The following is a 27492-nucleotide window of genomic DNA, read 5'->3' as shown; positions in this document are numbered from 1 at the left end:
TTTTCGTCCATCGAAATAGGTATATACCTGTACGTTCTGTGTCTTGTGTATATCAACGTACGCTGTACCTACATGTACGGCTATCGTATCGCCATATATTAACGCACTAGTCCGACATTTATACCCCTTTTGTTTCATCTCTTTTTCTCGGGTCAGTTCGGTGGCTTATTTACATCTGCACAGGCTGAAAATGTTTTCGCTCGCAAAGAAACGAACATTTCAGTATCGGATTTGGTTTGCTTACGGAGCAAACGTTGCGATCTCGTTCACCCGTTCGCGTACGAAATATTTCACGATTTAAAAAATAATTTATTTCACACGCGATTTTTCGCCATCGGTTTAACGCCAAAGGAGATTTAATGAATCGTACGTGCACGTGCAATTTCTAGCCGAGTGTTAAAGTATATTTCATGAGTCGCGAGAAACATAACGTTAGCCGTCTCGAATATGGTAAAGACCGAATACGTGAAACCGATAAATTATTTCCACCCTATTAACGTAACCGTCGATACTTTCCATTCCGTAGTAATGGATCACGGAGAATTTTCCTTTTTCGTGGAAAATATCCATAACTTCAAGCTCGCCATAATTCTTAATTTCGAAGGTGCTCGAGGCTCGTTCCCGGCGGTCCCGATAAAAGGTTTTTAAACGAAACGTCGATACGTTTCGTTTCGCGAACAAAAAGAAAAAAAAAAGAGAAAGCTAACCAGAATTAATTACGAGTTTCCTCGCATAAAAGCATTATTACTGAAACTTTCGTTCGCGCGAGTCGTTTCTGTTCTGGTCCCAACTTCGAATCATTTCCCTTACTCCTTTCGCCATCTCCGTGCACTCTCCGCTAACGTTCTCTACCGCATCCGTGTTTTCGCATTCACATCTATCTCTTTCTGAAGTAATCGCGTCCTTTTTGTATTCGCGCCGTAATTAATAATTGTTCGTTGAAGTCGTTCGAAACTCGAACGCGCGACGGAAAGGTTTCAACGCGTTGTCACTGTGTGTTACAGTACCCATGGAGTCGATACAGGGAGTGGCAGGGCAGAAAGCAACTTTGCCCTGTAATATACAACCCCGTGAGCCCAACGACGCCGTCTCTATGGTACTGTGGTTTAAAGAGGACAGCGGCGAGCCTCTCTACAGGTAAGCCATCATTGTTATTTACGAGAGATATCGTTCAAATCTCCGCGCCCCTCTGTTTGCAATATTTTCAGTAATACTATCGTTGCTATGCCACTTCGTGATCGCGATGCTCCGTAGAAAATTGTTTCTCGCTCGGATCGCGAATCCGATACATATTCCGATGGTAGAACTCAAGGCATCGTTGAAAAATTTTCTTCTCCCGACGTGGTTTAGGCTTTTTGATAGAAAGATAGATTTTTGCCGATTACGTGAAACAACGCGGATTCGCCGCAATTTCCATGATCGCGAAGTCGCCTAGCCGGGGATTTCCCAGCGATCCGGCACGCGCAAGACCAAAACGAAACTGGGATTTCGTTAAGCCACGAATCACCTTTGTCTTCCATTCTTTATATGCTAGTTCCATCGGCCACCGATTCCATCCTCGTAAATATCGTCTTTATGGAGAGTCCCATAAAACGAGGATAACAGGTATACCTCTTTGGTAACGAGTGCCGGAAGATGCGCCATCGCTTTCCAGGATCGCGCACACGTTCGAGCCAGCATTTTCCACGCTTCCATCTCTGCGTAATTTAATGCGTACTTGTTTCTTTTCTACACGGTTTTTTCGTGGAAATCCGTTTCGATGATATTCCGCGTGCGGAAGTCAGAATTTCGATAAAACCGGAGGAAAAAGGTTTCTTTGTTTGTTTAGAGCTATTACGAAATTCTAGGTGGAATTGCGGTCGCTTGACCGGCAAAACGGTAATTTCCAACTGAAACGTAGCGCGATCGAGCACTAAACAATATCTGACGACTCAGAACAGAGGCGCGAACGACGTTCCTTCGGAACGACCAGCAACGTAATACGTACTAGCTTTCCGGCTTGGCATTATCGCGTCTCATAAAAAGTCTTATTTCACAGCGAGAAGAATACATAAAGCCGGCAGAAACTGCTTTTTATTCTCCCTGCGAACCGTTCAACCGCTCCGTTCGTATACTTGCTACTCGTACCGCTACTCGTACGCGTGATAAAAACTTTCGAAATGTCTTTCTCCGAAGCTGAAGCCGGCGCTGATATTCGACAGTCAAGAGAGCGAAATTCAATATTAATATTTAATTTCTGTCGCGGGTGGCAACGATGAACAGGAAATTTCAAGAAATACGAGCGGAATAAATTTGGCGCAGGATGAGACACGGTTTGTGGATGCCATGCCATGCACTACAGACGGAATCGAAATGAAATTCATACGAATTCGTATTCGGTTTACGAGGATATGAGTACGTCGCAAGAAATTCCTATAGAGGCGATTTACGAGACACGCACGTTCCATTCCGATAGAGCATCGCTAATTAGTTTGAGAGAGATAGAATTTCCGATCGTTTTGTTCCCAGACTTTGCGATACTTCGCGAGAAAGGAAGGATCAATGATATACGCTCCTTTCCGAGGCTCGAGGAGGCAATAACGTTGCACGGCTTGCTTCCTCCGGCGGATAGTACGAGTTTCAAGATGGCTGTCGATCAATCTCCTTGTTATCCATGCATTGGTACAGCTGTGTGTACATGCATAAATGGAGTTATACAGGATACGCGAGTACCATCGGAGCTACGAATAGCACCGTCTGCGCGATATACACTCGCATCAAGGCTTGTCACTAATTAATGTGTTCCACCCTCGTGAGGTAAATGAACGTCGCTTATGAAATGCAAATTCAAACGAACAGCTTAATTAGAAAGTATCCGAATTATTACGGCATTATTTCCAAGCTGGCAACCTCGACGCCGTTTGAAAACGGGCGGAGATTGAAACGTTGCGAGTCGTTAGTCTTTGCTCTTCCGCGGTCGTTAGATTGCGCAAGATTAAGTCATTCCGGCGTTCTCATAATTTTTGTGACGAGATATATCGCATTCTAGTCGGACGCGCGTCTTTGCGTGCTGGACAGAAGTAACGATAAAGCGAAAAGCTTTGGTCGTTATAGCAACAACTTTTTAAGATTTTTACGTCCAGCAGGAAACGAGTTATTCCGAGCAGCAACGTCAACCACCTGCCCAGCTGATAACGGATAATACCGCGCTTATTAAACACGTGCCAGGATTAAAAAGAGGCTACTTTCGCATTCAGAAACGTAATGCTTTTCTCCCAGCTGTGGACTTCTACGGTGTAAAAATATACCGGTATAATCAGAGAAAAAGTTAATTGCCGGAGCACTGTTCGAAACACGGACCGAGCCGCGCGAATCATCAAACTCGGAACGTGTGCACGTCTAGCGCGAGTGTAAGAGCGATACGCGTGGGAGAAGAGCAGGCTGCGAGCGGCGACGCGGCGACGCGTCGACGAAACGCTAGTGGAACTCGAGAAACTCGAGGAACCCTCGTCCGAAGATCAAACGTCATAACCAGTGTAATCGTACACTCGCCGTCAGACGCATCGGCTAACGAGAGTGCGCCACTTGGCATTTCCGTTTAACCGTGTAGGATCGTTGACACAGACACAAACGCATGGTCTGATGCGATCCCTTAAACGCGCACGACGTGATATTACGCTGCCGTCGCTATTAAACTGCCTTCCATCCTTCACCTTCTCCTCCTCGTTCACGTTTCTCGTTCAATGTTCGCTTACCCACCGGCTTACTCGTTTTCCTTTCCATTTGTCTTCCTTACCGTGCTCGCTCGACCTCCTTCGTCTCACCGATCGCCCCCGTTCCTTTCTACCAATCACCGTCGCGTGAACCTTCTTCTTTCGTTAAGCCATGCGAAACTTTTCGCTGACATTCCTGTTGTCCCTAAACAGTTTTCCGTAATCGCAACCTGACCGTTCTAATTCTAATTCGGCCGAATTCTCGTCCGATCGAGAGCCAGGTAACGATTCAGCGATGGACCTCGTTCGATGGCGCGAAAGCAGTCTTCGACTTAACAATCGATGAATATCGCCGTCTACACCGTTGCGATCGCTTAATCGATCGTATTCGTACATGCACAAACACGAGACAACGCGAAACAGAGCAAGGATCATCAAACTCACATACAAACTTTAATTACTTCTCACGATGAATTGCCGGATTGTGCGGCAAACTTTGCGAGTACGGACGCACACCTGCGAACGGTTTTCGGCCTCTACCCGTCCGACGGAAGTACCGATCGTGCTGACGTCAGGTGCTGCTCCGTCGAGTATCGTTACGCGCTTGGTTCAACCGCAACCTCTTCGCCCTTCCAACATCGACCGTCCGATTACGTATTTCCCAGCAAACTAACACTCTCCCTATCACGTATCGTGCTTCATCCATCCGTCATTTCGGCTTGGTCGTCGTACTTTTGCGTTATACCGTCCTAAGATTAGTAGAGAAACACGATCGTTTATACAGAACGGTAATGTCGAAACGAACGGATAAACGCGTCGAACGGAATTTCGCGTCGGAAATAGAAAAACTCGGCAGACGCGTAACCACGAGATGACGTTTAGCCAGACGAGACGTCACAACGCAACGCGTTGAAACGTTCTCGATCGAGAAGTCGATTGACCTGTTTTCGTGCTGGCATTGTGGTCGACTTACGTGTACGACGTTACGTGTGTCGTGACAGGTCGGATGCACGTTTCACCGGCTCGAATTATCGCACCATTGTCCATGCTGTGTTACACAACACACACCGTTGCTGCGGACTTCTCGTACGTGGAATGCGACGAACGAGCCGGCAAACCGTACCATCCGTTATTACGGCCTATTGTTACGGACTGTCCGCTTCGCGATTAACACTTATCACGCCGTTCACTGGCGTTTAACTAAAAACGCCAATGTCCCATGTTCCCTATTTTTCCCCGTTTCTCTCAAACACTGCCGCCCTTTTTCCCTTTCGAAGAAAGAACAGTTCACGTCTATGAAAGCTGTTTCTCGTCTATGAAACGTCGACTAGCGGACGGACAGCTCCATTCAAACGATACCTTAAATCGTTCCCCGATTTTTCGACGCTCCGCGTATCAGACGCTACATCGGCCTATCGAATATCGATCGTAATCGGTTCGTCGATAGAATATTTCGAGTTCCGTGAAATCGCTGCCCATTTCGTCGGATCGTCTGACTATATCCGTACGATGACCACTGTCGGACACAATGATCGAGTAATCACCGCGGCCTAACCGCATACCGTTCCTCGACTACTACGTCTAGCCTCTGGCTGACGAAACCAGTAGTAGCCTATTCGATGTAGCGATATTATCCGTTATCTTCTATCGGGAAACCATCTTCGTCCTGGATCACGATACGAAGAATAATTTTCGAATATAATAGGATTAATATCTGTTTGAAGGGGCGTCGATGAAGACAGCGATCGCGGAGCGATCTACCAGACTTTTGGCTGGACGCAACCGCGTATGAATCAGATAGGATCGAGCTACAGAGTTATCCGCGCCACCTAACCACAGTCGAACATCGAGTGCGACCGAAACGATGGAGATTTAATGATAACTCGAAAGGATATCACCGCTGCACCGAAATTGCCGCTGATGATCACCGCCGTGGCAACTGATACATAAATGGTGAAATGATCCGATCATGGATCAACGACCTCGTTTATATTTTGCACCCAGGATATCACGCACAGTGTCGCTTTTATCTTGCGTACGCGTTCGTATCTAGATTTCCTGGCCCCGATAAACGATATCGTGGTACATACATATCTACTATGTTTGATGTCGGTACCGATAAACCTCGTCTCTTGCTGCGGTCATTGACAATCGCTAATTCACTACGATCTAATAAACGCGAGTTCGACTTTTCCTGATAAATATCTCACGGTCACGAATCGGTCACCTCGTCAGCCTCTTGAAAAACGATCGTTCCAATTCTACAACGAATCAACGGATAAAAGAGTGAGTGCGCTTCGTTTTGCGTACGAGAGTATCGCCTTTTTTGAAATTTCTTTTTTGCGATTGTAACTCGCACACAGACTGGCCATGCGCATCTCGATCCAAAGCGTGCATACCTCGGGTTTACTATCGGTAATGTTGCATATATATGTATACGTACGAGAGCGATATAAATAGCTGGCACCGCTTCAAACGCGTTGTTCCACGATCCAACAATTTCATCGCTACCGCTTTAACTCGTACGAGCCGATTGCCGAGAATAAGAGAAAAAAGTAAACGGTAGTCTGGTGCAAATCGCGAATATCGAGGAAACCGTGCGCGTCCTATCATCCAGTCGCCTGCAATACGCTGCTCTTCGTCGGAGCTAAGCTCGAGATGATCACGTGCTCTTCAACCATGACTATTCTTCTTGCTGAGTATTTTCGCGCATTGTTACGCACTGCCAAAAATTCTGTAATTAACGTAACGCCTTCTTTTAATTTCATTTCCCTCGCGTCATCGCTGCTGTTCCGTGTACGTCCGATAACGATCCAATTTCCTACGATGACTCGGAAGGGCTGACTTTCGAGAGTGCGCCGTCGTGTTATTCCTCCACTTTTCTCCGCCACCGGTCATTTACGATTTTTCTTTCTTCCTCTCTCTCCCTCTCTCTCTCTCTCTCTCTCTCCTTGTCTGTCTTATCAAATTCGAATTAGTTCTTCCTACGATGCTGCTTTTCATCCGTCGCGCAAGACCCTGACAGGAATTAGCGATACGCGCCGATCGATTTTCTGCGATTCCGACCATCGAAGGAAAAATCGAGAAGTAAAAAATACTTTTCGTGTGAAGTTAATTACTCGGTTTTACGAGTAATTATGGATAAGCAACACGATGATTACGTGTTTGCCACTGATCGCAAAGGGAAAAAGTTTGTTCAGCAAAATGGATTTTTGCCCTACGACCCGTTTCATTCTACCAGTTAATTAATTAGCGTATGATGGAACTTCCTTTCCATCTTTTACCTAGCCTCCGCTCTGCGATCCAACCTCTTCATTTCCCCCTATCTCTCTCATTCACGCTCTGTCCCCTTATGTTTCGCCGAGCAGAAACTCGTCTCTCGGTAACTCATTAATTTGACGCTACTTTGCAGCGAGAGATTCATTCGAGGTTTCTCGCCTTTTCGAGATTTTAACGGAACCGCGATATCTTGCGTCTCAAAAATCGGTCGTCGAGCTTTCCAGCGACTACCTCGCAACCATTTCGGCTGCCGCTACTTTCTTCAAATGTTCTCGTCGATGATTATCGATCGTAACGGTATCACAGGAACGCTCCTAAAGATACGCGTATATACTTATACATATCTACGTAGAACTGATCACTTTTTTTTTCAGTTTCGAATAGCATTCGTCCGTCTACTTTCGAGAACCGCAGAATTATAGCAGACCCTCTTCTTTTATTTAAAGCTGTTAAGGATAAAATCAACACCGCGTCTCTTTCGCTATAAATAAACCTGTATGCACCGCACATACGTATTGGTAAGAGATGGACGTCGTTGCCGTCGACCACCTAAACACGAGATGGTTTCCGGGATCCGTTAAGTAGAATTACTAAATTAGCAAATCGATACGTTGGAAATATCGGCTATTCTCCGGACGCTTTACCACTCTTAAAATGAAGCTGTACAATATCCTCTTATGTGATATATTCCTTAATAATATCTTTCTCCTTTCTATTTCTTTCTTCTACTTTTCTCATCGTAGACATTTACTATTGTATTCTTTTATATACTTATTATTGGGTTCGATCCGTATATAATAATAATAAAGACGACGACGACGATGACGATGATAATAACGATTCTTGGCTCACGTATGGTCTCTGGTTTCAATTTTATGTTAAACATCTTAAAACCTTACAAGCCCCTTTTGCTCGTTAAAAGGAGAGCAAGATCGAAGTATAAGAATGGAAGGATCGTAACGGGGTTAAGACGTGATTAAACACGCTGGAAGCTGTGTCGACTGGATATCGAGCGCGATCGAGGATCGATCGATGTTTCGGTTTGAGAAAATGCGATCGCGCGATCCAAGTAAGGCGAAACAAGGGAAACAGCAAGGTACGAGGTAGCCAAGCCATCAACGCCAATTGCTATTCGTCGAGCTAGTCCGTTGGGGAAGAAGAGAAGCGAAAAACCGAACAAAAACCGCGTCGGTGGTGTGGACAACGAAGCCTTTTATCTGCTTACGCTTTATTTGCATTCGCGCGAACACGAAGGATCCGTCGCAGTATGTGAGCTCACGTTTGGCTACATGGGCACGTATCCGTAAACGGGGAACCGAGCGATAAATGTAAAAATGTCGCAACCGCGTCACAGGATGTTCCTTTTGTTTTTGTCATCCATTTATGCATGAAGGCAGCCCCTGCTTAATCCACCCAGCTCTAGCTCTACTCGTTCAAACTGCGTCGTCGCTATACGTATGCATCGGTTCCTTTCATCGGTTCTGTAGGGCTGTTCTTCCTCCTCCCTCTACCCTTCCTCTCTACTACCCATTTTCCATGGCGTTCTCCGTCTTTCAACTTGTCACGAAATCGAGCGTGTTCGACGCTGATTTTAGCGCCTTGCACGCGCGATAGCGGCGAAACGAACCGCGAAATCCTGTCAAAATATGACATTTCCCCCTTCCTCCGCTCCAACCGCACTCGCATCGCGGAGATATAAATCGACCGGATCACCGCAACCATTTTTCTTCCCACTGGATAGCACGCCGCGTATATGAATAAGAAACCTCGAAACCTTGCTAAATTGTCTGCGATCGGTCCATCGCGTTCTCGATGCTTCCGCGAAACAGGACAATGCTCGTCATACATCTCACACTCCGTCATCAATTCTGATACAATAATCCTGCCAGTCACGCTTGCATTTCTCGACGTCGTAAATACGGTACGCGATTATCTACTACAGCCATTGTCGTCTCGATAAAAATTCGATTCCGTTGTTTTCGTTCGATGCCGCGTTACGATCGGTTCGTGTACAGGGTCATCGCGCCCAAATACGTTCCGCGACGCAGCGAAGCACTCGCTCTTCCTTAATGCAAAGATAAACGAAAAAACGATGAATCTGGACAATCGAACTTTACGAGAGGTATATGGCGTATGTACGTATATCTATATCGGAGTGGAGTATGGGTTCACGCATCCGGGAGACATTTAATGTACCCGAGAGAAACGAAGAGAGGTTTCCCATGGTGAATGTCGTCGACCATCGTGTAATCGGATATTATATTCACCGATCGGATTGATATCTCTGTCCTATTATGCCGCGGCATGAATTCCATTTTGAAGAATGCCAGGCTGCGGTTTCACAGTGATATTTGAATAAAGACTGGGTAGAAGAGAGAGCGTAGGTGAGTGAAATCGGGCATCGACGCAAAGTGGCAGCTGGGAACGATACGGACTGATACCGCTATCGTCGCGCTGTACCGAGCGAGAATCGACGATTTCGGATACGGAAACCGACATCGAACCGGTAACCAGTCGCGCGCGAATCAAGAACACCAGTCAATGAGAGTAGCGCAACCTCGATTTCCATGCATATCGGGATTTTACATTCGCGTGGAAATGTTCTCAACTGTAGTTCACACGTTCCGGTCCGTTAATTAAGAATCTTTCCAAAAGCGCTTTAATCAAGAGATTCGTTTAATTTCGTGAAAAGTTACTGTTCGCCTTTTGTGAGCAGAAACGCCTTACTACGACGTTAACATACTCACGATTTTCTGTACTATTTTCCGTACAAAACGAGCATTTTTACGCGGTACGCGTTCCTTTAAATTTCCAGCCGGCAAAGTTGCCCGTGAAAGTAGGAGTCGAACGGATTTGCAGAGTAGCGCTTGCGAAAATTACTCGTGATCATGCTTAATCCGGACTGTTATTCGAAATTCACTCGAATCACGGTTAAAGCTGCTCGCTTAAATTCATGAGAGGAACTTTGGCTGTCGTGGGACAACGATTCCGGCTTACGTCTAATCCCAATTAAAAATCATTTTATCACTGTTCCGCTTGTCGGCCGGTCGAACGATCTGCTTCCAGGGGACGAAAGTTAGTAACTCGGGCAAATTATATTTTCCGGTCGAGCGAAAACGGAAGAAAAGGAGAAAGGTGTCGGCCTAGAGGAAGAGTGTACCGGGTACGGAAACGGGTACGAGGACAGGAACGAGAGGGACGGCTGAACGAAGAGAAAGAAATGTGCTGCCGCAGTGGCGACGCCGCGCCGTCTGCAATTACAATGCCTTAATTTTATGCGCGAAGTTAAGCTCCTTTTAAGAGTCCCGGGAGTGGTTAAGTCTCCTTCGTAGCCCTGTCTGCTACCTCCCGTGCGCCTTCGGGTTTTGGCCCTACCCTCCTTCTCCGTGGAGCACTCGTTTTACCGACACTAACGTATTCATGGGAAACGTTCTTTTAACTCGCGAGTCCGGCACGATCTTCCGACGAGTCGTGGCAATTATTTTAATTTGTTTAGAGACCATTCTCTTCTATCTCCGGCTTTTCTCCCTTCCTACCCGCCCAGAGAATTCTTCCACCTATACCATCGTTCATTCTCGTCTTTGCCTTTTTTCATCCGATATAGTCCTCCTTTGTCCTTTTCTTCGATCGTTCCCCAGTTATTCCTCGTTTAAATGCTCGTTTTCCCCTCGACGCAACGACCTCTTCAGCAAGCTTATCGTATCGATCAACAGAGCGATCGTTATTCTATTAGAACCACTAGATCGTGTTCCATTTATCATCGAACTTTCCTAAAGCTCTCTGTGTATGATGAACAAAAGCAATTCCTCTCTTCTATTTTTTAATCGTGTTCTCGTTCTTTCTGTTGCGCGTGTGTTTCACTCCGTTCACATATACACCTGTGTTTTCTTTCGAATCGTTCTTATAGTCTTTTCCTTGCGTTTCAAAGCTAGAAAAAAACGAAGAAATACGAAAAGGACACAATTGCGACTGCATTTCCATGCCCTGTATAGCACGATATCCTTACAACGGATTTCATCGACATTAAAGGTACGCGCAAAGAAACGAGCAGGTAATTAATAGGTTGTCACAAGTTGCGGAATCTTGATGCCTCTTTAATTTCTGGTAAATCAGCCGAGTTGGAAAGTAAACGAGCGACGCTGTTCGTGAGAGGCAAAGCGGCACGATGAGTCTGAGGTGGCTCCCTCGGGAAACTCTCTCCAGTCATCGTGCTCGTTAAAAACCAATCCAATTTGTCTTATGGCCGCGGACAAAGTGCGCCAGATGAGAGCGCGCGACTGTCGAAACTTCCTAGGACGAGTCAACGGTGCTCGCGATCAACGGTTCTCTCGTTGATCGACCATGCGACGTCTTATCACTGAAACTCGCTAAAACTTTGGCGCTCGATTAGACTTACGCGAACATCGTTCGCCGGTCGCCGGGCCGCACCCGATAATCGACGGCTCGACGCGAAAACTTGGCCGACAGTTCGTAGCTGGTCGGCTTATCTAACGCGAACGCGGTTTCGATAGCTTCGCCACGAGCCACGCGATCGTAACGGTCGAAGCGTATTAAAAACACGCTGCAGCAGTGCCGCAGCGCAAAAATAAACGCCTGAGATACGTTGCGTCTCGTTTGTAAGTCGCTGCTGCCGCTGTCGCTTATCCACCGGAGGAACGCCTCCGTCGCGTCGGCCATTTGAATCTCGATTCTCCAACATATTCTCTAATGCCGTCTCGGAAAGCTCGATCACCGAAGTGCTTAAAAGGTTATCTGACTCTCTCGGTCGAGTGCACTTCTGTCGGCCTGTATTGAGTTTCAAGCTTGGGACTTGGAGAGTAAGCAAACTCCTCCTGCACTCGGACCTCCCGACTATGACGAATTGCGAAAGTTGAGTGAAAAATTGGTTCGAGCTAGATAAGACCGGCGCTACGTACGCGTCATTCGTGAACTATGGCGCGTCATCCTCGCCCTGTTCCTATGATTTACATTCTTATTACGCGAGTATCGAGCCGATTTCACCCCTAATATAAATAACCGAATTTATTCCGTGTTTTTCAGCTACGACGCGAGAAACCGACAATTTGGCAAAGCAAAGCTGTGGAGCGCCCCTCATTTTTGGGGAGAGAGGGCGTCTTTCAGAGCAAGCCCGCCCGCTCAGCTGACTATTCGAGATCTGCGGGAAAGCGATCAGGCAGTTTACAGATGCAGGGTGGACTTTCGCAACTCGCCAACCAGAAATCTCAAGGTCAATTTCACCGTCATCGGTAAGCCATTCAATGTTACAGCGCGCAATCTTCCCGTCGACTCTCTGCGAGAAGCCCAAGGCGCAGACACGTTAAATAAGTTTCGATTGACGCGATGATACCGCTGGAAAATCAAGTGGAGTGGGACGCCACGTTAAAATTGCGTATCGTAAGCATCAAAATTTAAAAGCATCGCACGGTCTGGCTTCTCTTTCTCGACAAACTTTGCCACTTCCACGCGAAACTACTTCGAAACTTATCACGATTCCTGGAAACTGCGATACCGGGGCGGATCGCGGTGAATCGAGAGCGCAAGGAAATCGCGACGACGATTGACGGTTAGTTTGAAACACGATCGAGAGGGACAACCGATCCTTCCGACAATCGGTCGCGCATTGAAAGGGAGCATTTGCACACGACTGTCGGTCCGGAGTGCGGTGATTTGCGGTCGATTAGTTCGCGCACTGATTCGTCGGTCCCTCGAACCGATCGGTCCAATTGCTTGTTCGTTCGTCACTCGAGTAGTTACAGCCAGATTTTATTTGTCGATCAAGGTTAATCAGCCTCTGGCGAACTCCGCTCGGTCTCGATTCCAGCGTGACCGTGCGGATCGATAGCGGTGAAACTTTTTCAAGAATATTCCTCGTTTCCACCGAACGCTTCTTAATCGAAATTTACCTATCCTGCTATCTTACGATTTTACTATCTAACGCTGACGTACAATTTGCGCGTTCCATCGTTCGAGAAACGAAGAGAACGGATAAGAAACGACAGATGCTCTTATCAAAGAAAAAATCTCTCTTGACTGTAAAAAGAAGAAAGATGGAGAGACGTGTACGAAGAATGAAGACCGTGGCTAAAGAAATGCGCGAAATAATCGTTAGACAATTAGGTGGGAAAATGGACAAAGACGAGCAATTAGCGCAGCGTTCGACCGATGTACTCGACACGATGTTACTACGGTACTACGGTTTCTCTGTTACGCTCGGGTTTCTTGATACTTTCTCAGAAGTCTAAGACAGGCCCAAAGGACGTCTCTCTTGTCTCTTAACAGGATCGAACCGGTATCGTGGCCCATTCTCCTCAAGGAGAGCGCGTTTCGTGCTGGGAACGCGGCTCGGAAGCCCAAACTCCTTTTAGGAAACCTCTAACCCAATTTACTCATCGATCGGCTATTAAACTGAGTTAAAGCGCGGACTGCCGATCCCGCTTGGTGGAGTACCCACGGAAACTTTAAGACGTTCCTGAAAATCTACCGAGACGTGGAACGGGAACAAAGGAAGGCTCGCTCTGTGCCACCGCTCTGACCTTTGTGATCGTGGTCGCGATAACGAGACCGTGTTCCGTCTGCCGTTCTTCGCGAACTTCCTCAAACACCATCAGTCGAAAATATCGCAAGAACTTTCTTTCATACGAGCAAAACGCGACATAAGGCGACACGCGTTTAATTCCGCGCCTCGTCGCTTTCTATCTTCGCGAGACTCGTGAAAGGAAACGAAGAAAGCGATGTCCGTGAGAATCTTGAAACTTTTAAGGGTGTTTCGCGTAACGCGAAAGTGCTTCTCGTACAAACGAGTAGCCGGCATCCCGTCTTTGCTTCGGAGCGAAACGAACGCGAGCGAATTCCGAATTTATTCTCGAGACGATCGCAACGTCTCCGACCAGCTAGTCCGAAAAGAAATTCGGAAAAATAGAAATTGTCCTGCCAGAAGACGGAAATTCGCAGCGAAGGTTAATACCCGAGTAAGTTTCGAGCTTATCCCGGTCGAGGATTCAGAGAGCGCTCGGTCTGCCTCGGAGGAAAGCAATCGAATAGACGGTAGATCTTGCAGTCGAGAGGCCATCGGTGTTGGACTGCCGCGGTGGTGGCTCGTTTTACGCCTCGACGCACCTGAACATCGGAGAAGATCGGTGCCCCGAGTTAATTCGAAATTACGAGAAACGTCCTCCCATAGACGATAGAGTAAACGCAAATCAGCCAAAACGGAAGCTCCGAACGAACGAATTTCTGACTTTCCAATCTTGCTTTCCGAGCCGGAAAGAATACCAAGACAGAGAATATATTTCCGTAAATAACGCATAAACAGCGCCCGCCGCCGTCTTTTTCCTTTCCAATTCACCGACCAACCTCCGTAGTCCCTGGATATTACCCATTCCCTTTCCATTAACTTTATTATTTATTTATTCTTTGTACAGCAAAGAATTCCCATTAGAGTACAAACGGAAAGCAAATAATACGTAAAGGTCATACGCGCGAAAAGAGCAAGAAAATACGGAAAATAGAAACTGAACAAGAAAAAGCTTGGTCAACAAGTATTTACAAAACTTTGTAAATTTGTACTTTGAAAGAACAGATAGAATTGGACGACGAATCCAAATCATTGCGGAAAGAATTCGCAGCATCGCATATCCGGTTAACAGGGTCAGACGCGGACAAGTTCCGAGTGTATCTCTGTACCAGGAAAAGTTGCGAGAGCTTTAACGGCTTAATGGCTGTGTACAGGTTGATTAGATCGAGATAAGCTGCGGATAACGGATAGAAACGCTGACAACAATCTCGAAAAGAAACAACAAATCGAAAGAGATCCTACGAGTTTCCAAAGATCTAAAGTTGAGCTTATTCACGACAGAATGGTAGAAAGTCGCGACCGGCGCAGGAAATCCAAGGAAGTTGCGTCGATGGCGGCTCTGTTTGGCTCTGTGAGGCGACCAAATAACTGTAGCGTATTCTCAACAAGATCTGACCAAAACGCGGCGATACAGCAACCTCGGGGTATCAGAATTTGTGAAGTTAGCCATGCATCGTCTAAGAGAGCCGACGGTTCTAAACGCTTTTGCGAACGTAAGAGGCAAAGTTAAGGAGGGGCGTGAAATTAATCTTAGTGTCCGCCTTAATCGATCGCTCGCGATAGTCTCTCTTTGTTGTCGTTCTGCCCGGAAAGATACTTTCGAGCGTGTTCGTTCATTTCGTAATGTTCCTTTTATACGTACGTCTCGTAAGTGGAAATCGCGAATCCAAATCGAGTATTTCGGCGAGGAGGAGAATCGCCACTCGAAGGAACTGAGGTTGAACCGTGTTGGAAACTTGGGAAAGGAAGCTGCTGAAGCGTCGAGTCGATGAACGTTAATCCGATTAGGATTTAGTTTAGATTTTGGCAAGGAACTACCCACACTCTGCACTCTGCGCTCTGCATTTCAAGGATATCTAATCGCCGATTACGGATAAATTAATTTTGTCTTATCCCGATTTCCGCTCGGCCCACCACTATTCGTCGTCTCCTATCGGTTTAACCATCTCTAACCGCGTATCGCCTTGGATATCTATCCCATCCGCTCTATCTATTCATCCGCCAACGTTAAATGCCACTCTATTCGTTATCTCCTCTTACACTACGCTTCCAATACTTCCGGGCTAACGATCTTCTATCTCTTCGTTTACGTTCAAAACTTTTCGCATCGTTGCGAACCAGATACTTAACCGCATGGTTATGCGCTTATTGAACGGCCGTCGAGCTTGCGCTCTGGCCACTCGTGCGTTCAGTTTCATCGTTCGCTGACAAAAATTCGTTACCGACGCTCCACCGAATCGGTTTTACACCACGTCTCAACGACTCGATGCAAACCTACACTGCTAAAACGCCTCACGTTGGTCGGCTACTTTCTCTGCTAGACTATTAGGTGCTCTAATGTGTTTCTAGACGCATCGCATCGAAATCGCTGGAATCACGAACCATTGGGAAACGCGTTATTCACTGAAATAGACGCTTAATGCTGAATATCCCTCTTGTTGTTAAAGCCTCTTATCGGTGATTACCTATTAGCCTCATTGAACGAAGACCGATACGTTAAGCCTTTAGAGGATAGTAACGTAGGTCTCTTTGGAAAGAGATACGGTTCCCACAACGCGGCGTGGCGCGACGCGACACGACAACCTGACCATCGTCGCTGCAAGATCGTGTCATTACCAGACACGAGGTTTCCCCTACTCTTTTTTCCCCTTCTCTTTTATTCCGTCGAATACCGTCTAATACTTCAGAGTCGATACCCGACGGCGAGCATCTCCGTTTAAGCCTCTTATCTGTAATTACTTAGAGACCCAAAAGACAGGAAAAGGAAAGGACTCGCTGCGACGAAATAAGCCCAGCATCAAACACTTTGGTTATAACCCAGAATTTACCAGCTTTCCCTCCACAGAAGCATCAACGTCCCGCCGTTCGGTCGAGTCGCCGCCGACTCGCAACTTTTTTCGCGAAAATTAAATATTCTAGCGAAGAGAGAGTTGCGTCTTCCTCGACGCAGAGGATTCCGGGTCCCTTTTGCCGGAGAAGAAATACGAACCTCGAGGACAGGTTTGCGAGAAAGATAAGGAGGAAATTATGCGTGAAATACGAACGTGAAACGCGACGAGCAAGGAAATCGTTCTGAAATTTCAGCGCGGAAACGGCCATACTTGTATTTCACCGTTAACGAATTCGAAGGAAAATTCAAAGAGACATCTTACGGTATTTCGTGGGTCAAACGGTCTGACCGGTAGCCACGCCTTTTGTCTTGGATATCTTCCGTTTCCTTCGCTCTCCGATCTCTCCTTTAAACTACCTCTTTTCCCGAGGCTGTTTCTTTTTTTGCTCGAATAACTGTCGCGACGCCTGCAAAGCGACATTCCTTGGAAAAAATTGTTACGCGAAGCTTTCCGCCGAATACGGTCTATTTTGGAAAATTGAAAAGATCTCTTCTCGCCACTCTGTAGTATGTAACTCGACGTCAGAATTGAATCGGTGCACCCTCGGTAAAATCTCATCTTATATCCCGGAAGATACGTTGAAAGGCGCGCGCGCCAGGCGAACGAAGAAGGAGAAAGAAAGTCGAAGACAGAGAAGAAAGAGGGGTTGGATTTCGATCTTGGCGAAATTTACCGCGGCTTAGCAACATCGTATCCGTAAGTTGAGAACCGTATTATATCGTGCATGGAAGATTTTTTCCCCGAGTACTTGTCGAATAATTTATCGTACGACGAATAATGTATCGCTCGCGTAACTTTTCCTTATCCAGCGAATAGTTTCCGCTGTAGGTAATGGAAACGCATGTCCCGAAAGTGAACCGGAAACGGAACGCACGCTGACGAAGGTCCGGCTCCCTTCTACCCAAGAATTTCTGGGAAAAGTACAGGGAAGCGAACGAGTACGGGAGAGCAAACGAGAAATCTGACGTCACAAAGTTACTTTCGTGGACACCTATCTTTCAAAGACATCACGAATCGGATAAAAAGAATCTCGAAGGAATAACGACGTACCGTGCGATCGAACTTGGTGGAAGGACGGTCGAACGTTCGATTTCTCTGGCCAACGAGAAGACCGAGAATGAACGTCGCTGGTGGATATATCGTTTGCCGCGATGGTTGGATTTCTAATGGCGAAGTTCCAGAGTCGAGCGCGATAACGAAGTATGTCTTACGACCGATTGGAAGAGCGTTGGTCGAAAAAATATAATTCAAGAATTCAATGCGTGTTCGTTGTTCTCGTGTTACTTTTATCGTATACCGAAATTTTTGCCTTTTTTTTTCTCTCGTTCGTTCTTCGGTAAAAGTTCGGTAGTGGCCGGAGGATAGCTACGAAAACACGATGGTACTCGTTAGCCGGAAGGACGACGTCTGCGGGAATTTTAAAGCATCCTGTTTTCGAAGGAAACTGCAGGATCGATCCTCAAGTTTGGTCCAGCGAACGAAGCGTCGACGAGCCACGATGCTGTTTCGATGACAACGGGAAGGATAACCGACTTCCTTCTGCGGTTCTGGTTCATTTTGTTTTTTTTTTTTTTTATTTTCTAGTCGCTTAATTTTTCGGATGTCGCGGTGGATAGGACGAAATAACGAGAAAGAGAGAGAAAAAGAAGAAAAGGAGAACGAAAGAATGCTGTTAACTGAACGCTGGTCGGTAAATGGGACGGGGTACGCTTTTGTTCTATCGCCACTGACAATGAGACACGCGATACGAGAGAACGTGGAAACGTTCCGGTAACGGAAAGCTTTGATATAGCGCGTAAAAAATTGTAGATCGATGGGACGACGCGTCATGAATCATACGGGAGTTTCACGGCGCCCAGCTCGTGCCCTTTCGATTCACGTCCGTTGACGTAAAGACAGATCCATGGAACGACAGAGAGGAAACCGATGGAAAGATCCGCAGATGGTCCGGCTGCCATATTTTTCTACCTCAAAAGGCTCATTCGTCTTTACCGTCGTTCACGGCAATTCCTTTCCAGCCGGAGAACGACCGTTCTCTTCTTCTTATCTTATGCAACACGCTAGTTGAAAAGAATTCCTGCCCCTATTCTCCGTTCCACGCGATTGCCGGCCGACCTTCGACGTTTACTGCGGTAAAACAGACAAGAATTATTCCTCCGCGAAAGAACGGTGCAAAGGATCGTTTTCATCTATACCCGTTATCGAGCATCCGTCTTCTTACCCGCTGAGAATAGCAACGGTGGATAGGATGTAAATTTGGTGACGTAATTTATAATATTCAATTCAGCCGATGCTTCGAGCTCATATCAGGCGAATCGTCTTCCAACTATTGTCCGGTATCGAGACAGACGAAAAAAAAATTGAAAACGTATCCTGTTTGGCGAAGTCGAGCGTTGCGTCCAGAATCGGAAAGCTGAAAGTAAGGATCCGAAGCAAGGATCGTCGATTCCTCGGGAATCATTGATTACAACTCGGAAAGAGATCCCGTGGAGTTTTGAGACTGTGTCCTCCAACGTCGAGAGAGCGCCGGGGATTATTCGAGTCACGCGTAGAATTCACCGTCGTTCCCGATATTCCTGCTCCTCTACCATATCCTCTGTCCGTTGGTGGCTCTCGAACGTATACCGTTTCGAGCACCTCGGCATTCTCTCCTCTGACGTGCCCGCGTCTCGCATTCCGTCTTCCTCAAAGATGCTCCCGTCCCTCCTTCAGCCAGTGAAGGCGAGATCAGACGCAATCAACATGCGCGTGCTACTTCATAAATCGAATTTCGAGCCATTTTTCCGTGATTTTTTCGGCTATCGATCCATCATCCGAGTCCGGATCACCGCTTCGCACACGGTGCTCCGTGGCATCGCCATAAAACGGAACAGAGCGTAATTTTCTTCCTATTCGTTGATCGGAGAGGCGTCGAAACAAGAGCAGCGAATAGTTGGTTGGTAACTGAGAAAAGCTGGCCGAACGGCTGAAAAGAAAGAACAACGGTTCGCGATGCAACGGGTGTGCGCGCGAGAGCACGCGCTAGTTAACGCATGCAGCAATGTACAGACTCTTGAAACTCGTCGGCGCGGCGCGGCGGTTCGCTTTTTCCGCTCCACAACCAAATTAATTAACGACGCACTTACCGCGTAGAGAATGCGACCTCGTTAAACGGGCGAAGCATACTTAGACCTCGAGTCGATACTTTCGCACGGCAACGGAATAATTAATACAACGCTGACGATTCGGACTTGCGTCCATTATCGCAAATCTGCCGGCAGAGTTTCTTGTCCTTGGTCGACGCTGCTTTTCCGATATTTCGTTTTCCGTAAGTGTTTCCATCGGAACGAACTTGCGCAGAGTGCCGTACAAGATTCTCGAAATCTGGATCACGGCACAACTGGGCTAAAGACGAGAGCCAAGTTTTCATAAGAAACTCGATGGATAAGAAAGACGAAGCTAACGAAACCACGGAAAGAGAGAGCGCGGATATGACTGCTCGTCGTCCTTGATAGCGCTCGACTCCTTCTCTCCTTACGACCTCTTGGTATCCGTTTGACGAACCGACCGCGTCGGAACATATTTGAGGGAGAAACCGAGCGCGAAAATCACGTTCCTTTCGCGAGGAAACCACGACCGTTTCACGATCGAAACGTTCGCGATTAAGAGAGTGAAAGCAATTTAGGGAAAAGCACGAGCATCAGCCCGGCCGCTTTCTTTCATCCAAGACACGCATGCTAAAATGGCAATAAGGAAAAAGGAATTTTTGCGATTCAGAAGCGCACGGGATTCCTTTGAAAGAGTTCAGGATTGAAAGGTACGTACGCGGCTCGCCTCGGAAAAGGGCTACGTTGCAAAGGGTTCCGCGAGAAATTACGAGAGAAACGGAACAAGTAAACGCGAAAAGACAGGGAAAAATACGTACTTATGAGTTCCCGAGGTACGTACGAATGGTAATTGCTCAGCGTCTCGTTATAGCTGTTCTTTCTCGTCGAAAAGGTAGACACGTCGTACTCGGTAGTTTACGATCGCAGAATGAAAACGCTCGCTACGAGAAACGAAGGAGCACGCGGAGAACAACGTTGAGGGAAAATGAGTGCCCGGAAAGAAGAAAGGAGAAAGGAGAAAGGAAAAGGGAAAAGAGAAAGGGGGGGGAGGAACGAAGCGAAGCACGAATAGGAGAAGAAAGGCTCGTTTTGTGCGTAGTTCCTGGATCGTAACCGATAATAACGCCGTGCCTCGTATTTCAACGCGTTCCTCATCCGCGCTGTCCATTGTCGTGATCGTTTTATCGCGTCCACTTCACCGACGCGACGAGTTCCAGAGATTAATAAAAACTTTTCGGAGTCGTTGTTTCCTTCGATTTGATAATAGAAGAGAAGAGCACCGTGATCGATCGATATTAAAATTACGCCGTGACGATAAAATCCGTCTTATGATGGAAATATAAAAAAGAAGTATCTTGGACGCGAACGATGGTCGGTCTTTCGACGGATATGGATCTCGCAAAAATTCTCCAGAGAATTCTTAACAGCTTCCCGAAACGATATTACGTATCTACTTAATACTACTGGCACAGCTGCTGCTGCTGCTGCTTCTGCTGCTTCTGCTCCTCTGCTGCATCTATAGAGACTCAAACATTCGTCATATGGGAACGACTTGACGGTTTCCATCATACCAGGCGCTTCGACTTCTCGTCGTTATTTTTTCCTATTCGTCGAAAAACTGGAATGGTTATCTTTCTCAAACGTTGCCGTCTCTCCTATTTTCAATTTTAGATAGAGATTCTATCACAAAAGTCTTTCGACATTTTTCAAGCGTCGTCGGCTCAAAGCGCAAAATCGACTGGCGTAAAGCGGCTGAACCGTTTGGTTCTTTTTCCGTAATAGGAGAAAGGCAGTCGCGCGTTCTCTGCCGCGACGCAAGGCGAGTGTAAGTACGCTACTGCGACACAGTATATGCTAGTTGTGCGCGAGATCGAAATACGTTACGAAACAAACATCTTTGAAGTTGCACCGGTATTGCAACGACAACTCGATTTCAGAAACGTGTCGTCGGGTCGTTTCTCCCCGGGGGATATACCAGGATATTTTCCTACGATCTGAATACGATCTGCAACAGTTCCGGTGCACTAGCCGACTCTCTGTCGAGAGTTTTACCAGATTCGTCGCTTTGTCAATCTTTTTGGTTACCAAGTTTTCCGGAAAGTTGGTGTTTCGCCATACCTTCGAAAGAGCATCCTCGTAGCCGTCGCCGGCCCGCGTCGAGTCGATTTCACCGGCGTATTGTCGCCTCGCGAGACTACTCCCCTACGACCCACGCGAGGCCATATTTTTCTCCATTTCAAACGAATACCGCCACGTTCTTGCTCCAGTTCTGTGCTCGATTTCCTTATTCCCCCGATTCTTCCAGTTTCTTCTCCGATAACCAACTTCGTAAAAGCCGACCGTCTACGTCTACATAGACAGCGTAAACAGCCTCGAATTTTTAGCACGCGCTCGGTTCGGAGTTTGCGTACAACTTTCGGAAAATGTTGCCCCGGGACCTGCAGCGATCGTTGGTGCCTTGGACGTCGTCTAACTCCGCCTAACGTCTCGAAAATGTCGTCCTTTATCGGACGAACGAGCGTGAAATGACTTCCGTGGGGAAACGCAAAAATTTATCCACGAACAATTTCTGCGAAAGGGCAACGAGAATTATGTTCGCGCAACACACGCGTTCCTGATGAAGAATGGCAAATTTTACGAGCTCGTAAACGAGTCCGACGACCTCGTAACTCAACGCCGGCTCTGTTCCCGCTATTGCTTCTCGTTTGCCTCCGTGCTACCGACTCAGGAATTCCCCCTTGACATTGTTTCTGTTCCTTTTTGGCTTGCGCGTCCTTCCCGTAATACGTTCCTCGTTAGTTTCCTATATTTCGGGAAAATTCTCTCAACACGTTGAATACCACGGGAATCACCGATGATCGGCACTCAACTTGTCGGTAACCGGCGCGCCAAGATTAGTACAAATACATAATTTGAACAAAGTAGTTGGTAGTTATAAATTTTTCATTATTACCATCGTTACAACAATGGTGTGACGAAATTAACGCGGTATAAAGCGTATGAAAATAAGCTTATTTATACATGAAATATAGACCTATAATATTTCAACATTATATGTATCGGGTAATAAATAATTCATCGTGACGGCACGAGCAATCTCTGTAAAACTAGCATGGCGTTCAACGTGTTAATCCTTCGTCAATTTTCAGGTTCCATACTTCGAGGTTCTAAATAAAACAATCCCTCCATGTTTATCGGGCATTGAATACATCGTTAACGCGCATAATCGTCCGGATGAGTCCTCTCCGAGTTCGAAAGCCCCAAAGTACGAGGATCGCCTCCGAGATATTCAAACAACCGAATTAAACAAATTGCAAAGCTCGACCATTCGTTGCCCCGTTCGTTAGAACCATTCCCCCGGGATTACGCAAATATTTTCCCTCTACCTCATTGGTTTTTCTTTTCCTTCCACGGTCTTCCGGTCTCGACGTTCCCATTTGTTTTCGTACATCGAACTCGACTCTATGCGAAACTCGTTCCTTTTATACGCGCGCGTTAGTTTCGCTCTACCCGGAACAGTAACGTCGACGTTAACGAGACAAACGAATACGTTGGCTTCTTCCTCGCTTTCCAAGCTGTTACCCGCGTCGATATACGTATGTAAGTACACGTATTACGATCGAAAATCTGCTTATTGCTAGCTACAGGACTACAGTGTCGAACGTGTTTCACTTTCCCAACGAATCGCGACTATCTCTTTTACTTTTCCAGTTCTTTGAAACTATCTATTTATCGCAAGCTTCTAAAAATCATTTCGTAGATTCGGAGAGTATATAGATCATAGCAACGTTCCTGGTGGTAGATCCTATTTGCGGTAGAGAACTTATCGTCGTGCGAGAAACAGCGTGATTCTCCAACGCCGAATAAATTCCCTTTTGGTTAAATCGCCGCGAAATCGAAAGCCGTCTCTCGATCCGACCAAACCTGTGGAGAATTCGCGTTACAGATAAGGAAGGCCGCGTTGTTTTCGCTAGCTCAGGCAAACGTTCCACCTATTTGCAAAATTTCCATCGTAAATTCGAGACGTTGCGAGGTGTCTTATTCTCACTCCAAACCGATCGTTGGCCACGTTCGTATCGACGTAGATCGAATATTTCGGAGTAGAAGCAAATTTCGACATAATTTGACGCGGCTTTGTCGAAAGACGATATCGCAAGACGAAACGAGAAATTCGATGGAAGCGATTAACCGCGAAACCGCGAATCGCCGTCTATCCGATGTATCTCGATATCGCGCTGAATCGTTTAGCTTTAACGTCGCGTCAGTCGGATACGCCGCCTACAACTTCGGCTGTAACGGACTTTATTGTCTTGTAAACTTGTATCGTTGACATTTTTGCGGAAAGAAGCACGAACCGACCACCACCGATCGCAAGGATAACCGTAAAACTGATATTCGCGTTAATCGTAACTGTGAAATAAATCTGCGGATAATCCATAAAACGAAGCGACGATTTAAGCTCTCCGTCCAATTTCCCTTTGGCATCGTTACTTTCAACCACAGAAAAGAGGAAGAGAAAGTGGATTTTTCGGTGTTTCGAATGGACGTGTTTCCGTATGGATATAAATCCGGTCGCTAAATCGGTGTGCAATGTGCGGCTATTATCTACAGACGTTGCACGAATCGAGCCGCAAACGTTGCAACGTAGAGGCATTCTCCGCGAACGAAAAGCGGCGGCGTTCCTACGCTCGATATCGCTTTTGTTTTTTGCATCTGTGTCGAGAGCCTCTTCTGTCGGCTGTGCGAAAAAGAAAGGGAGGAAGAAAGAAAGAAAGAAAGGAAGAAAGAAAGAGAAAAAGTAGGCGAAGCTCGCCGTCTTCGAAAGCGGAAGAAGCATTTCACGCGGGATTGAGAATTCAAAGCGGTCGGATAATCCGTTCGCCGTTCACCGGCATCTATTTTTTCTCGCTCTTCTCGCCACCCTCTCCTCGTTTCTCTTCTTTTTTCTCTCGTTTCGTTGATCGCACGATAGGAAGTTGCGCGGAATGCTGCTGCTTACGGATCGTGCTGGCTGAGAAATTCCCTCTAAAGAATCCACAAAGAAGAAACCGAAAGAACGTTCGAGGAAAAGTAATGCTTCGTAGCAACTCTGTGCGGACCAGCTACGCCAACTTCCGAGATCTCTGCCGATCTCTTTCGAAAACGCTAAGAGAAAAGCCTGAGAGAACGGATCGGAACGCTATCCATCCCTTTTCCAAAGAGCTTGGCCTCCACTCTCTCCATGTATCCTTGGTAGCCGCGCGTCTTCCCTTCCATTTAAAGCTCCGGAATGCGCGTGTCGCGTTTGCAAAAATAAGAAGAACAAAGATAGAAACGCGCGATACCAAAGATTCCTTCCTGACCTGGGGAACGTCGGAATAATTCACGTGGAACAAAGAAGGGCGCGCGCGTACAACGAATAGCGTGGGAACACGGTGCATGTTGCGCAAAACGTATCGTGCTTTGGGACCGGAAATTATCTCGATGAGACCGTACCTGGCTGCAAGGACAGGGGTAGCCATTACCTACGACAAGAAAAGCAAACGATCACGGGCTTCCGGACTTCCACGGTGAAACGTTACGGACCGTCGTCGGTCTCTTTCGTTCTGGATACGAGCTCGAGGATTGCTTGTCAAACGTAAACGTTTGACGTTGCGACAAGAAAAATGGACGACGAAAAGCGGAAGGAAAACAAGAGGTATGAGAAACGAGAAGAAGTATCGAGAGCAGAGAGAAGAGGATAGAGAGCAGCGAGAAAAGCGATGAACTCTCGCACGGTATTTTTCGATTCGTCTTCCTCGGTCACGTTCATCTCGAGTCCGCGGCGTTCGTAAAACATCCAATTTCCGTAGAAGGTGCAAACCATAAAACGCCCATGGTGTTTCCATTCCAAGCCGGCAGAGAAAGACTCATGCAGGAATTTTTATCCGACGACTTTTATTTATATATACCGTCGCCTGACAAAAACGAACGTTCCAAAGTGAAGCTGCTTTTTAGAACAGAACCCAACGGAAGCAGTGTATATATCCGTCGTTCCACGGACATTAGACAGAGTCAATTCATGTTCATTTCCGACGAGTTAATTACTTTCGCGGAAGTTGTCGGTCGGCAAAAGCAAGACAAACAAGATTGTCAGTGTCCTCGCATTGGATTTTTTTTCTCGGTATCATATTTTAACGATACGCCCCATGTATTAGCTGGTCCGAAAAGTTTCTTTCGTTTTATAAGGAAATAATAGATGCACAACGCTTTTTGTTCTATGATATTTTATACGAATTACGTACGATCCATTTTGTTCTAATGGAACAAAAATAATATAAAAGAAGAAACTTTGTGCATCTATTATTTCCTTATAAAACGAAAGAAACTTTTCGGACAACCTGATACGATACTCGTCCTTTTTGTCCACTGCTAAATTCCTCGAACGGCGATCGTCTCATTGCTTCAACAGGAAAACAGGGGACATTGACGATACGTAAGCGTAGCGTACCTGGATGGAAGAAAGTGGAAATTCCAGAACAAAAAGACGTATGTATGTACGGACACAAAGGCGTGATGCAGTAGCGTTAAATAATTTGTCCAGCGAAATTGTACGGGTTCTTTGTCGGGCTGGCTGCCTTACCGGCAAAATTATTAATTCTCGCACAGAAAGCGGAAGGTCGTTCGTTTCTCTTGCTTCGTATAAATTATTTCATCGGTGCGACATCGGCGTCGAGAAACGGACTTCTGTGACGCACACCCCTCCGCAACGAATGTACGACGGCCAACTTAACAAAGTACGACTCCAGAGGAAAACTCTGGAAACGTAATCCGTCGCCAGACAGTCGGTGCAACGCTTTTTCGTCCAACGTGTACGCATGAGCCGTATAGCTCTCGTTCACTGAACTCTCGACGCGCTTGTAAATAAGCTTCTCAGACCTCTTTAATTAATATGTATACTCAGCCAGGACTCCGGTCACAAAAGTCAAAAATTTATGAATCGATGAACGTGAGAAAGAATGCCAAGAATTTTCGAGCTGGGGTTGCGTTCTTTCAAATTCCCAGGTGAAACCTGAATACCCTGTTTGTAGGTCGCTAAAGCGACTGCGATCCTCCCTGCGGAATATAAGAATCCTTGCGTGGCGAATGTAGAATGAACGACGAATACGATTACTCGTCGACGATGGACGTTTGTTGTCGCACGTTTGGGTCGCGCGTGTAGACTCGTGGCAAGTTATTGCTGAAAAATCCAACGGAAAGTAGAATTTCGGCGGGCAGGAACGTTTCGAAGAATACACAAAGTGATACGTGCGGCGCATATACGAGCGTATATAACATATAACGGGCACCATGACTGCGGCATGCTCGCATAAAAACAATATTGCTTCCACCTACGACAGAGGAATTTTCCTAAATTTTTAACGGTAATCGTTACGTGGCCGCCGTATGGTACGGTGGTGTGCTCCTCGACCAACCTCTATGGCTCGACCTAACACACGTCTGCCTACCTGCTACCGCTGCTAAACACTTGCGCTACCGAGTCCCGAGGATAGCGTACAAAGAGTCGAACGCCGCCGCGAGAATTCAATAGATTCGAGTCGTTCAAACATTTTCCATGTTCGTAAGCCTAGCACGCTTTCGGTCAAATGTAAAATATTCTTCGAGCTTCCGTGTTATCTGGCAAACTACCCTCGCTTGGCCGCCCACGATTTGCTTAACGTAACCAAATTGTATTTCCGACGGATTGGCATTTGTTTAAAGTGCCGCGGACAAGAAACGTGTGGCCCAGAATCGAGCGTCAAATTGAATTCATCAACCTTGAAAACGACCATCTGTCCACCCACCGATGATGGATAATGGATAATGGATAATATATAATAAACAAAAGCCGTAACACGTACAAATACGTTCGAAACTGATGATTGCTATTTTTACGACTCTTATTAACGGGGAGACCATTTGAATCTCAGCACCGCGTTTCATCGCGAGTTCAAAAGTTCCATGGCCAGGTT

The 27492-nt window shown here is 46.6% G+C and overlaps 1 protein-coding gene across 3 annotated transcripts in view; it reads left to right on the top strand.

Annotated features, from left to right (window-relative positions):
• LOC126871701 (hemicentin-1-like) overlaps positions 1–27492 on the top strand; it is a 103381-nt gene that overhangs the window by 17404 nt on the left and 58485 nt on the right. For all 3 annotated transcript variants that reach the window (XM_050630794.1, XM_050630793.1, XM_050630792.1), the window contains exons 3-4: positions 1005–1137; positions 12012–12217. In XM_050630794.1, the coding sequence (XP_050486751.1) occupies positions 1005–1137; positions 12012–12217 (339 nt within the window). The remainder of the gene's footprint in view (positions 1–1004; positions 1138–12011; positions 12218–27492) is intronic.

This window comes from Bombus huntii, chromosome 12, assembly GCF_024542735.1.
Source record: "Bombus huntii isolate Logan2020A chromosome 12, iyBomHunt1.1, whole genome shotgun sequence".
In the NCBI taxonomy this organism is placed as follows: domain Eukaryota; kingdom Metazoa; phylum Arthropoda; class Insecta; order Hymenoptera; family Apidae; genus Bombus; species Bombus huntii.
Note: the sequence above shows the minus strand (reverse complement) of the source record. Positions and strands in the feature narration are given on the sequence as shown.